The 13,497-nt window shown below is 33.1% G+C and overlaps 1 protein-coding gene across 1 annotated transcript in view; it reads right to left on the reverse strand.

Annotated features, from left to right (window-relative positions):
* Nucleotides 1-13,497, reverse strand: part of LOC145247222 (uncharacterized) — a 341,528-nt gene that overhangs the window by 208,374 nt on the left and 119,657 nt on the right. Inside the window, exon 4 of the mRNA XM_080108849.1 lies at nt 13,261-13,388. Coding sequence (XP_079964975.1) covers nt 13,261-13,388 — 128 coding nt within the window. The remainder of the gene's footprint in view (nt 1-13,260; nt 13,389-13,497) is intronic.

Consider the following 13,497-nt stretch of genomic DNA (forward strand, 5'->3'; position numbering starts at 1 on the left):
TGCTCGTGCCGGGTCTATTTCTGGCACTGTTTCGCGTCGAAAGCATAATGAAATCAAGTAAAGAGGAAAGATGCGCTGTTGGAGATTAGAGCTCGGGTCAGATGGGCCGGTCATTGTGCAGATATTAAAATCGAAATCGACTAAATGAAGGGAGAGTGTGGAATGAAAAGCAAGACTTAACGTTGGTGGAGAGGGAAAAAACAGAAGATGGGCATGGTCTCTTGCGACAAGGATGCATTTTTGCAAGACGATGAGGGCAATAGTAATGAAAGGTGAAAGATACTCGGCGAAAATTTTATAACAAATAAGAGAAACAGAAGAATTGTTGTATATATAATTTTTGTGCAGTCGCAGAAAACATCTTGCACTCTCTCCAAACATATATATATATATATATATATATATATATATATATATATATATATATATATATATATATATATATATATATATACAGTGATGATCATATTTATTGGCACGGTAAAATAAAAGTTAAATTTTGTCTAATAAATTCTAAAAAAGGGATTAAATTAAAGAAAATAACAAAGTATATTATGTATTTTTAACAGGCCTTTCCGATGCAGCAATCGGATTTTAGAAAAAATAAATAACAAAGGAACAACAAACATAATTGCAAAAAACCCTTGTTCAAAATTATTGGCACGGCTTTGTTTTTTTTTTAGTATCAGTATAATATCAATCAATTTCCGGTTTACGTGCTTTCTGAACTTTTTTATAGCCATATTATGCTTGTTTAACGCTAATTCAGTGAATAATTTTTTTTCAGATAATTTTTAGATAGCGATTTATTTAAACGCTAAAATTTATTTAATTTATTATAAGTGAATAAATTATAATTTTCAATCGCCATGGTTAAAACTAAGGAACACAGCGAAGACGTCAGGAAGCTTGTTGTAGCATGCCATACCAATGGGGAGGGCTATGATAAGATTTCAAAGAAGCTAAACCTTCCCAAATCCACTGTTAGAGCCATAATAAACAAGTTCAAATCGCAAGGCCACGTTATGAGTTTAGAGGGTAGAGGGAGAAAAAGGATTCTTTCCCCAAGAGATGAACGGAAAATTGCTCGACAAGTAAAACAAAACCCAAGGATCTCTGTTGGGGAGATTGTTGATGAACAGAGCACCTCTGGAGTGAATGTATCTCGACATACAGTTGGTAGAGTTTTGAAGAGAGCTGGTTTAAAAGCATGTCGTCCGAGAAAGACTCCCTTATTGAAGCCTATGCACCTGAAAGCAAGGCTAGCCTTTGCAAAACGTCATATTGATAAAGATGTTGCATTCTGGAAACGTGTTCTATGGACTGACGAAACGAAAATAGAGTTATTTGGCCATAATAAAGTGTCTTATATTTACAGAAAATCTGGCGAAGCTTTCCTGCCTAAGAACACCATACCCACAGTGAAGCACGGTGGAGGCAGTTTGATGTTTTCGGGATCCTTTGCTGCCTCTGGACCAGGGCGACTTGTTAAGGTCACAGGTAGCATAAAAAAGGAAGATTATGTTAAAATATTGGATGAAAACCTGAAAGACTCTGCTAAAGAGCTCTCACTTGGTCGTCGTTGGTGGTTCATGCAAGATAATGACCCAAAGCATTCGGCTAAACTGACTAAGAAATGGCTTGAGGACAATCATATTAATGTTTTGGAGTGGCCATCACAAAGCCCAGACCTTAATCCAATTGAAAATTTATGGAGAACATTAAAATTGAGGGTAATGCAAAGGAAGCCTAAGAATCTTATTCAATTGGAGGATTATTGTCAGGAAGAGTGGGCTAAAATTACTACTGAAGAGTGCAACAAATTGGTTGTAAACTATGAAAAGCGACTGAGAAAGGTAATCAAGGCCAAAGGCTATACAATTGATTATTAAATAAATCGTGCCAATAATTTTGAACAAGGGTTTTTTGCAATTATGTTTGTTGTTCCTTTGGTATTTATTTTTTCTAAAATCCGATTGCTGCATCGGAAAGGCCAGTTAAAAATACATAATATACTTTGTTATTTTCTTTAATTTAATCCCTTTTTTAGAATTTATTAGACAAAATTTAACTTTTATTTTACCGTGCCAATAAATATGATCATCACTGTATATATATATATATAAAATGCATATATTATATATAATATATACACACATATATATATACATATATGTATACATACACATATACATACATATATAAATGTATACACACATATCCATATACATACACATATCATATCCATATGCATACATATATATATATATATATATGATTTTCAGAATGTGAGAGATTGTATATAATAAATTCCACAGCCAGACAACGTCGCAGCCCACAAGAGCCATGACAGTCAAAGAACCGGAAGTCCAAGACTCGAGTTTCGCCCTCATTTGGGCTCATCAGTTAGACACATCCGAACTCAGGATTCGAAACCCGAGCCTCTTGCATGCAAGGTAAGCACTCTACCAACTGAGTAAACGCCCTGCACACAAGAATTTCAATTAACCAACACACATCAAGCAAACCGAGCCGAAATCCGACTGTGAAATGAACCTACTTGTGTTGGTTAATTTAAATTCTTGTGTGCAGGGCGTTTGCTCAGTTGGTAGAGTGCTTGCCTTGCATGCAAGAGGCTCGGGTTTCGAATCCTGAGTTCGGATGTGTCTAACTGATGAGCTCAAATGAGGGCGAAACTCGAGTCTTGGACTTCCGGTTCTTTGACTGTCATGGCTCTTGTGGGCTGCGACGTTGTTTGGCTGTGGAATTTATTATATATATATATATATATATATATATATATATTAGTGTTGGTCCGATTAATCGGAATCGGGAACTGGAAACATCGACAAATTTAGAGGTATCGGTATCGGAATCCAAAAATTTGGTGCTTATTTTCCGATACCAAAACGACTCTTTTAATTGTCTTTTTTATTTGATTTTATTTAAAGCAATACCTTCTATTGCTGGTAATAATGACGAAATAAATATTTATTGATTTTAAAATACCAGTAAAGCTAAAATCGATAGATCATCCTCCACAAGTGTACATTTACGTTTAGGAAATTACCTGCATATGTAACAGGTGTTTATTACAGAAATCGAAGAAAATAACAACTCTATAGTTAAATATATAGATATTTATAAAAAATCGGAATCGGAACTAGCAATTTCATCGAAATCGGGAAAAATATTGGAATTCCCCCATCACTAATATATATATATATATATATATATATATATATATATATATAAAGACACCTTGTTTGTGTGTGTGAAAGTTCCTTTCTCATAGGTTCCGAAATACCTCAACCTATCTTAAATTTCACGCAAAGCTTATTTATATGTCTGGCAGTGTTCTTATATATGTTTTCTGCAGAAATTCATCCGATAAGTATCGAAAATCGAAAAACATCCGATATTAAAAACAGATTTTTAACTGGGAATTATTTTATGTTACACCGGCCAATGGAGATAATAAAATCTTAACATCAACCCTTCTTAACAAACAAATTTATTAGAATCTGGAGATATAGTGTAGTGTACGGCACCATTTTATTTTAATTTTTTCGTATTAATGAGTTCAATTTACGATAATAGAAGGGGGTACCATTTTAAATCGCCGCAAATCAATTATTTTAAATATTAATCAGAAGTTATTCCAGGGTATCTATTATCAAACCCAAACGTAATATTGTAAATAAACACAAACGAAATTTGATGAACGACATTATCATTATTATTATTTTTTATTTTTTTTTGCCAATTAGTACACTGGGTAAATTATTCCTCACAATATATAATAATCAATCCTCTGTTGATTCTATAATAATACGTACGCAATCTGCATATATTGGGTTCCTACCAAAAAATTGAGGCAGTAATAACGCGGCAGTTTTTTTCTGTCTTCCGATTTTCAACAGCATTTTAGGAAAATTTTATTTGAAAACTAGTAGGCTGCCCAGCATTGCTCGGTCGTAAAATACGCTTAAATATTGTATTTTGATTAATGCAAATATCATATTTATTATTATATTATATTGGACCCAATATACTAAAGTTAAAAAAAAAAAAATGCAAATATTACGTACGTATAAGTTACGTAGAATATCTGCATGAATATAATTACACGTAATAATTAACTAAAGATGATTATATATCATAAAGAAAACCGAAAAAAAAAAAAACTAAAAGGGAATTAATTAAAACTAGCAAGACCTGTGGAAATTCCACAGCGGTCTCTTTCATATGTAATATGTTGATGTAGAGCCAATTTTATATCGATTCTTATATATTATAAAGTTATGATTTCAAAAATATATCCATATTACTTGGGTGCATCAGCTTGAATCGAAACCGAAACCAAAGTTTATGAAGAAAAAAAATGTGTGTATATATAACTTGAGTTCCTTTAGCTATAATCAAAACCGAAACCAAAACTTATGAATAAATTTTGGTAAAATTATTTATAAAAAATAGATGACTTGAGTGCCATCAGCTATAATCGAAACCGAAACCAAAACTTATGAAGAATTTTTGATAAAATGACTAATTACCAGAAATGGAAGGTCATAATATTCAAACGACAGTCATTTGGAAGAAAAAAGATGTAAGATGTATGAATATATTACAACAGAAAAATGCGAGCAGGAAAAGTAATATGGTTAAGCTTAAACATGGAAAAGTAAAGGACTAGTTGTTAAAACCGGAAAGGAAAAGGACAAGATATTCTAGTAAAAAATATAATAAATTTATAACTTAAAATATTGTAGCATTAAACATTGATAATATAATGTTATAAAGTGAATTAAAAAATCTTAATGCTGCAAATTATAATTTATAAGTTATAAATTTATTATATTTTTACTAAAATATCTTTTTCTTTTCCAGTTTTAACTTTACTTTTCCATGTTCAAGCTTAACCATGCTCGCATTTTTCTATTGTAATCGGATTTTTCTAGGCTTCCAATAAATTCACTTGTTTTTTGTTTAATTTTAGTCTTATTTTTTGCCCCCATAAACATAACATATACATATGCAATAGCAATGTATGGCACTCGTCTCCTTTCAATAAAACCACCCCAATTATCTCCCTTTCGTGCTTTCATTCTTCCCTTTTCGGGACAGCAGTTAATTAGTAGCAACAGTAGAAGCTTAAGCAACGTGGTTGCTATGGAAACCAATCACAAAAAGCGTCGCTCACCTCCTTACATATTTTTATGATTTTGAACACCAGAAAATTCACCATAACTTTTGTTTTACTGAACAAAAATTGAAATTTTTTTTCACAATATAGCTGAGAAGGTGATCTATAAACGCTGTAATAATTTTTTGAAATTTGGTCGAAAAATGAGTTAGCGGTGAAGCTTTAAAGCAGTTCTAAATGCCTAAAACTACCACTTAACCAAACATTCAAACACTGCCGTGTTTGAATGATAAATGAATGTTTAAAAGAATATGCAAATTAACTCGATCTTTTGCAGATGAATGCAATTCCACGACCCATATATAACAAAGTTGTGTTTCTTTTTTAAATAAATAGAAAAAAGTTTTTTAATATAAATATCGATACACGCACACAAAAAAAAACAAATTTGTAGGAGTATAGATGAAAATGTCTAAAAGCTGATCAATCCGTGTAAACTTGTTAAAATGTTTATATATATATGTGTGTGTGTGTCTATGCGCGCGCACGCGCGTGTACTAGCAGAATACCCATCCACTGATAAATTAAATTAATTCTGTATACAGAACAGTTTAGCCCCATTTATGTCCCTTTACGAAATTAAAATATAATCATGCTGGACCACATGTTTAGAATCCTTACGCTAATTTTGATACAAAAATCCATTACATTATTTTGATTCTAGAAAATTTCTAAACATTAAAGCTCTACATAGGTGGAATCTTAAAATGAAATACATTGGATGTAACTTCATTGCTGTCTAATAACTAGGGCTGTGACAACAGCATATCTTTTCATTATTTTGATTATATTGAGTATATATCCGTTAATATCTTATATATTTTTTATATAGATGGATGTGGTTCTCGGTTGATTCTGTTGTCACAACTCTAGTGATGAACCTCTATCACATTTCCTGTAAATCTGAAATAGTTGAATTTTCAAAAGGCAAATTGTGACTATTATTCCTAAAAATCCATTCAAAATACTTTAAAGCGATTTGAGTGATATCTAAATTATTTCAAAATAAATGAAAATTTCACAAAAAATCGGTAATATTTGAATTTTCACAAAAGGCTTCCCTCGCTTTCTTCCTTCTTTTGCATAAAACTAAAACAAAACACAGCTCACATTTGAAAACCTAACGTTTAGTACTGTGTTCCCAAAATCATAATGATCGCTTGATTGATTTACGAGCAAATTCTGTACATACAAAATATATAAACTGATAAACACGCCTAACTTTATTAAGATAAGGTTCCCTCGTTGTTCTGTTTTTCCAGCTGTACCAACATGCAGACAATTTAATTTCAGGTGAACAAAAACCTTACTACATAACTTCTACACTCATGATACCCCCTACAAAACTAGCCCCAAATTACAGTGGCATCTCATGTTGCAGGAACAGTATGTCTTTCTGTTATTTGGATTATTTGGTGTATTGATCTCATCTTGAGATTTATTCTAAATAACATTTCCGTCGATGTAACGTCCAATCTTCTTCAAGTGTATCTTATTGAACTCGAAAATCTTTTTATCGAATTCGTATTTCGACCAGAACCCTCTATTTAATCCAGAAGAGGTAACAATTCGCAATTGTATTTTGAGTGTGATCGGCACTGAGGATTGAACTTTAACCCCCTACGACTGAATTTACCAAGTACTTTATCCACTGCATCACTGGTTCTTGTGGACAATTCTTAGTATGGACTTTGGGAGTCGTAAACCTATTTAGATGTGCAATTCCGTGCAGATTTCCAATTTCGACAGAAATTGTCCAAAATTCGACAAGATATATCTGAAACAAAAAAAAACGTAGGAGCTTACATTGAACAACAAGTGAAAATAATCTAAATAACGCTGTGTGTCTTTTTGGTGTGAATGAAAGTTTAAAAAAAAAAAAAATCATTTCATTTATTTGACTCCCCCCATCCCAAATATTGGTTTATCAGCAATAGTCTAGAAACGTATATAGGACAGGCTTGGACTTCTAAAAGGCATGGAATTACTTTATTTTGGAAAGAAAAATCGATCGGGTGAGTTTGTGAGTTTTATTGTGAAACACGAAGGACAAGTTATCCGCGAGTGTCTGTAATCAAATTATTGCCTGTCCTTTCGTTTCAGTCTGGCGATCAAAGGTCATTCTATACGTTCAATTAGAACGTTTGCACCAATGATGTGTCAGTGTTGGAATAATAAATCAATTTTATTTTGAGTTATTTGCAAATGAGGAAACATCCCCAAGAAGGTAAGATTAGAATTTATTGCAAGAATAGACAAAAGATAAGCAGACTTGGTCAGTCCTTAGTTCCAACGGTGCATTTGAGTATTAATGGAATCAGGTTTCTGTACGTTTTCTACTGAATCTGATCTATTAATAAGTTTGGCATTTTATGAAAATGACGGTAAATCAGAATTTGATGTGGAAAAAGATGCTGACATTTGATTGGGTGTTCTTGCGTTAAATGTTAAGGCCGTGCGTACCAAGAAATCATTTTGACAAAGCTTGCACATGGCGACAAATGCAAAATCAACAAAATAATTATTAAATGTAGCAGAAGGCCATTTGCATAAAAATTATGAACCTGACAAGGTTACCTGCATGAACAAATAAAGTTGATTAATTGTAAAAAAAGTAGAAAAAAGTAAAAATATACTTAAAGGTCATTTTTAGCAAAAGGTTAAACAGATGTAATCAAGTTACAAAGATAGGCAAATTCAATGGAACGATAAAGCCAGATTAAAGTGAATTATCCTGTCAGTCCCCTGGATCACTACTCCTCCGACCTGGCAGTAATATCCCGGAAAATATTGAACTCATTCTGATAATGGACTGCCCAGGTTGTATGAAATACTTTTTTCTATGATTCTTATTCACCATTCAAATAACATTTCCAATATATGTGCTGAAAAGCAAAATACTTGTTTTTTCATAGCTGAAAATTTTGCTAATTGCATTTCATTTCCTCTGATGATATGAGCCATTATTGAAAATTCATGGATTAAAGAAATAAACAAATTTTTTCTATATATATTCCTTCCTTCAAACAATAACTTAAATATATGTGTATATATTTTGATTTACAGAATTTACAGAATTTAACATTGTCACTGAAGCTATACTCAAAAAGCATTTTAATGCATTTTGAGTATAGCTCCAGTGACAATGTTGTTCTAAGAAGGCGTTTCAGATTGCCATAAAACAACCGAAAAATATTATTTTGTCGACGATTTGGGCTCGAGATAAATCAACCCGTTCGATTTCAACCAACCATCCACAATAGTAGCGGGACCCAAAGAAATTTCATGGCTATTTAATGAAAAATAAATTAATCTTTTGTAGAAAAACACCGCCCCTAATGGAAAAATGTGTTTTGCAAAACGCGTCCTTAACCGACTTTGCTTAGTCCTGACTATACATTCGTCAGGTTAGGGTTACAATTAGGGTCCAGATCTCCACTTTGACATCGATGAAACTCATTCCACGTAAAGTTAGAAAAAATTTAAGATTAGGGTTAATATTAGAGTCCAAGTATTATATATTCGGGAACCTACGCTAGTAAGTAGCGATTAAGGTGTATATTGCGAATTTTGGCGAGGATCACATTAGTGCATGTCAGGGTAACATGACAGCAAACGGAATTATACCTCTAGATAGATGACTTAATTTGAAGAGGGCCAATAGGCCAAACGTGCTAGACAAATAAAGTCGAACGATATGAGAAGGTAAAAGGTTTTTAAAAATCAGTCTCGCTTTTAAAGTCGTAGAGATGAGATACGGTTTGATAATGTGAACAATCTAAGACGAATGTCACTTTGATGTCTGTCCGTCTGAGTATAAACCATTTAGTTAGATAGAAAGTAATGTTAAGATGTAAACAATTAACTGGATAACTGTAGTCTTTCTCTCTCTTTTCCTCTCTCCATAAGTAAATGTTATGTCTAATAAAGATATTAAGAAAAAACTCAATACCTTGCGTGAAGTGAAACAGAAGATCGCTCACACCTAGACGAGATAAAACGGTCACTCATAAAATGCAGCGATGATGAAAGAAACGATAATGCAAAGATTAAGTATAAAAAGATTATATTCGATTTGACATTTGGTCGCTCATAAGTAGGGACAAACATGCGCAATTGACGCATTTACGAAAATACAACATATCGAACATATTTGCGTATTAAAATGTTACAAAAGTTTACATACTGAGGTTGATGAAACTGTTCAAAATGAAGCATAAACACTACTGTGAAACGCATCACGGAAAGAAGGGCAGTTATAAGTGTGGGTTTATGTGTACGCATAAAGATAAGAAAACACGCTTTTTCATGCATTCTAATTTTTTTTCTTACTAATATTTGCCTCAAACAAGACACATCTCCACTGAAACGTATGCGACTACTACGAATTAGGGGGCAGATTTTTAGCGGTATTCCAAGTGAGCTGTTGTATAGCGAGATGTTTGCTCACGTTTCATTTAATTTTTTTTGAATGTTGATAGACGAGAAAACAGGAAGGCGGGGAATTTTAAAGGCAATTGATTACAGTTAAGAACCTATTATAGTAGAATGTTCTCCAGTACCTGGGAACCTCTAGAGCGAAGGGGTGGGGTTTTGCTGATAGTACGTTTGCTTGGAGGTATTTGCGTTGAGGGGCAGACATGCAGCAAATTCGTCAGGATACATTCCCTTCAAGAAGAGATAAAGAAATATACTGTTTCTCAGAATAAAGCTTAGCATTTTTGATGTAAATTTATTAATTATCCTAATATTTTACTATACGGCTGAAGTTTCCTAGCTCTCTAGCAACCAGTATATATTCAAGCATGTCCAATAAATAAAACTTCGCCTCGAGATTTATAGATTTTCTGTCTTATGTAAACTGAGCCAGCTTCACGTAATAAAATGAATCGAGATAAGATAAGGAATCCGTTGTTATTATGTATAGGAGGTCGGCCAAGCGGAGACGGAGCGTGGACAAATATTAGATTGTCACGATTTACAGGGAGACTTTGTTTCCTCTTGTTAAGTAAACACCATTTAGGGCCCGCAATTACATGCGTGCACTTGGCAGCAGTATCGCCTATAAATAGGCATTTTCCGGTGGTACTGGTGCTGGTGCTGGTCGGGAATAGGGACAAACGAGAGGAAAAGCGCCAATCGAACAGCCGTCTGATATGAGAAGGATGGATGAATCGTGGTTTAATGTAATGTGGATTTCATTGATATACGCGTGTCTTCTTCATCGGATTGATTCGAAGAGAAATCAATCGGAAATCCAGCGATTATTTCTGGAACTAAATCGAATAAGTTTGTTTTGCGATTAGTTACGCACGATCACAGCGATTCAAATGTGTTGACTTGCTGGCGTGTCACTCGAAAATTGTCTAATAATGTCAGCCATCTTAGTCATTTGCTAGGCCGAAAGCTGGTTACTCAAACGGCGCGAAATGATGCGCCAGTTGCGATTTATGAGCATCTGTTACTGAATTAAGTGTATTCGTGGCTCGTTAGGAAACCACCTGTACCAGTATTGATTTTTCGTGATTTTATTTGAAAATCCATCAACTGGGCAACATACAGTGCCTGGTATTTCTAAATGGTCACCCATCTGATACTGATCAGACTTAACTCCGTTGCTTAACTTCAGTTATCTAAGAGTCCTGTCTGTCAATGTGATTATGTCGTGGTATTTGTTTTACATTAATAAAAAATTACAAGTCTCTTTATATGTATATATGTATAAAACTAATATTGAAGCAAAAAGGCATCTAATTTACACGCGTGTTCGTTTTTTGTACAAACATTATGTAAATTAGAGAGCATCTGTGAAAAACTAGAGTATAAGGACACATACTACTGATTGGATGGTTTTTATATTTTCCCTGATTCCGATACAATTACAGATTCTGATTCCGCTAAAAATCTGGGAATATTTAACTATAGCGTTTTGTTTTTTAATTTTCTGAGTACCTTAAAAGGCCATACAATAAGTGCACATATTTTCGAAAATGTAAAAATACATTTGTGAAGGGATGGAGTGGTCTATAGTTTTTAGTTTTTTGGTTTAAAATCAATATACATTTATGTTATGTGTGTAAAAATCAATATACATTTATGTCATGTGTGTAAAAATCAATATACATTATGTTATTAAAATTGGCAATGGAAAATTCTATTTTAAACAAAAAGAAACAAAATCAAAGAATCGTTGAGTTGACATTGAGAAAATAGGTACACTTTGGATTTTTCTGGTTTCACATAGGGGGTAGCGATCCGTAGCAGTTATGGCCCTCAGAAACATGACGTACTTCTATAACATACTTTTCCAAAAACACTTTTTGTTAGCTATACCACTGATTTTGGCGTGATTATTATCGATCTACATAGCTACAACACACATACAATTTTTGTTTGTCTTCAATACTAATGAAAAATCAAGTATTAACGATGGGGCATGTGTCTACGAATAATTATGTTTCGTTTTTACATACACATATCTCGCTCTCTCTCTATATATATGTTCATATCTATAGCTATATCTACAGCTATATATATATATATATATATATATATATACAGAGAGAGAGAGAGAGAGAGAGAGAGAGAGAGAAAAAGAGAGAGAATAAATGACAAAAAGTTATATTCCAAAATTCATGATTTTGACCATCTTATAATTTATTTCTTTAATTCAGTTGACATACAATTCTTGACGATATCTGTTTCATAGCGCAAAATCAATCACTTAATTATTATATCAATCAGTGAATCTGTTATGCCCTTAACTCATCAGAAGAAATAGCAACAATCAATCCGTCAAAAGGAATTGATATGTGATTTGACATGGTAAAAATCCGAAAATTGGAAGTGAAGCTGCAGATTCCTTTATATTTTCCATTACGTCATATATATATATATATATATATATATATATATATATATATATATATATATATATGTATATATTATATATATACTATATATATTATATATATATATATATATTACTGTCAATTTTGAATCATGAATCGTTTTACTGAACACACACACACACACACACACACACACACACACACACACACGCACACATATATATATTTTTTTTTTTCCCCGGGTATTTGGAGATGTATGTCGAGCAAAAAAAAAAAAAGTTGTCAATTTTTTTAACTTTGACCCCTATTATTACCCCTTAAAATTTATTGTCTTGAGCTCAAATCAAGTTATTAAGTTAGATCCATTTCCAATAAACCTATATCTAAAATTTCAAGTGTTTAGACCCAAAATTGTCGGAGGAGTTTGGTAGAGTTATCAAAGGTCAAATCGGGAAATGTACACAGACGCACACAGACACGTTCACTTATATATATATATATATATATATATATATATATATATATATATATATATATATATATAGAGAGAGAGAGAGAGAGAGAGAGAGAGAGAGAGAGAGAGAGAGAGAGAGATTAAAAGATATTAGCTACCACACGTGTTTTGTCATACCACTCGTCAGCGTAGGTGAACCGGACGAGAATCGAACCCAGAACACTGAGCCAATACCCGTCTCTTATAAACATGACATCTTTAAGATGGCTTATAATATTTGTATTATCCAAACTACTGGTCTCATATTTTTCTTACAACAGTTCGGCCGTTTTTTCTCAGCTACCCGTTTCAGATCAAGGGAACCTACTAGACCAATATTTTACAATCCTAACCGCTGTCTTCACTCGAGGGAGAAGAGAGAGCATTACTTAAAAAATCATGTGTAGAGGTTGTCCAACTGTAAGGACCATCATTATCATATTAAAAAAAATTCTACACTGTTTGCTTTCTGTATTGATGATAGTATTTCTGCAATACATTTATACGTACATTTTCAGGGTTGGTTATTTTCTTTATCTTTCTATCATCAAAATCATTCGAAAAATAAAACTCGAAACATAAAAGAGAACAAACAAGGGATCGCTCTCGGACAATTCACCAGTTCCATCCCTAGAGATGGAAAGAGAGTGTAAATTGTCGTTATGGATAAAAGAAAGCTGGCGGGGAATAAGGGGTGTGGCATTACTTACCAAATGGCATCAATCATGTCCAGGCCCATCTCAACGCAGCATTTCGCGTGGTCTGGCCTAGCCTCGGGCAGTCCACTCACACAGTAATAGCAATCACCGAGGATTTTAATGCGTAGGCAGTTGTTGTTCTGGAAAAAATACAAGAGGAAAGAAGAAATCAGAAACGTTGTCAACAGAAATCGATTTTTCAGAGAACAAATAAATAAATAAATAAATAAATAAAACACTAATTAAACC

Source organism: Euprymna scolopes, chromosome 25 (genome assembly GCF_053919585.1).
Source record: "Euprymna scolopes isolate OS-2025 chromosome 25, ASM5391958v1, whole genome shotgun sequence".
NCBI classification, from domain to species: Eukaryota; Metazoa; Mollusca; class Cephalopoda; order Sepiida; family Sepiolidae; genus Euprymna; species Euprymna scolopes.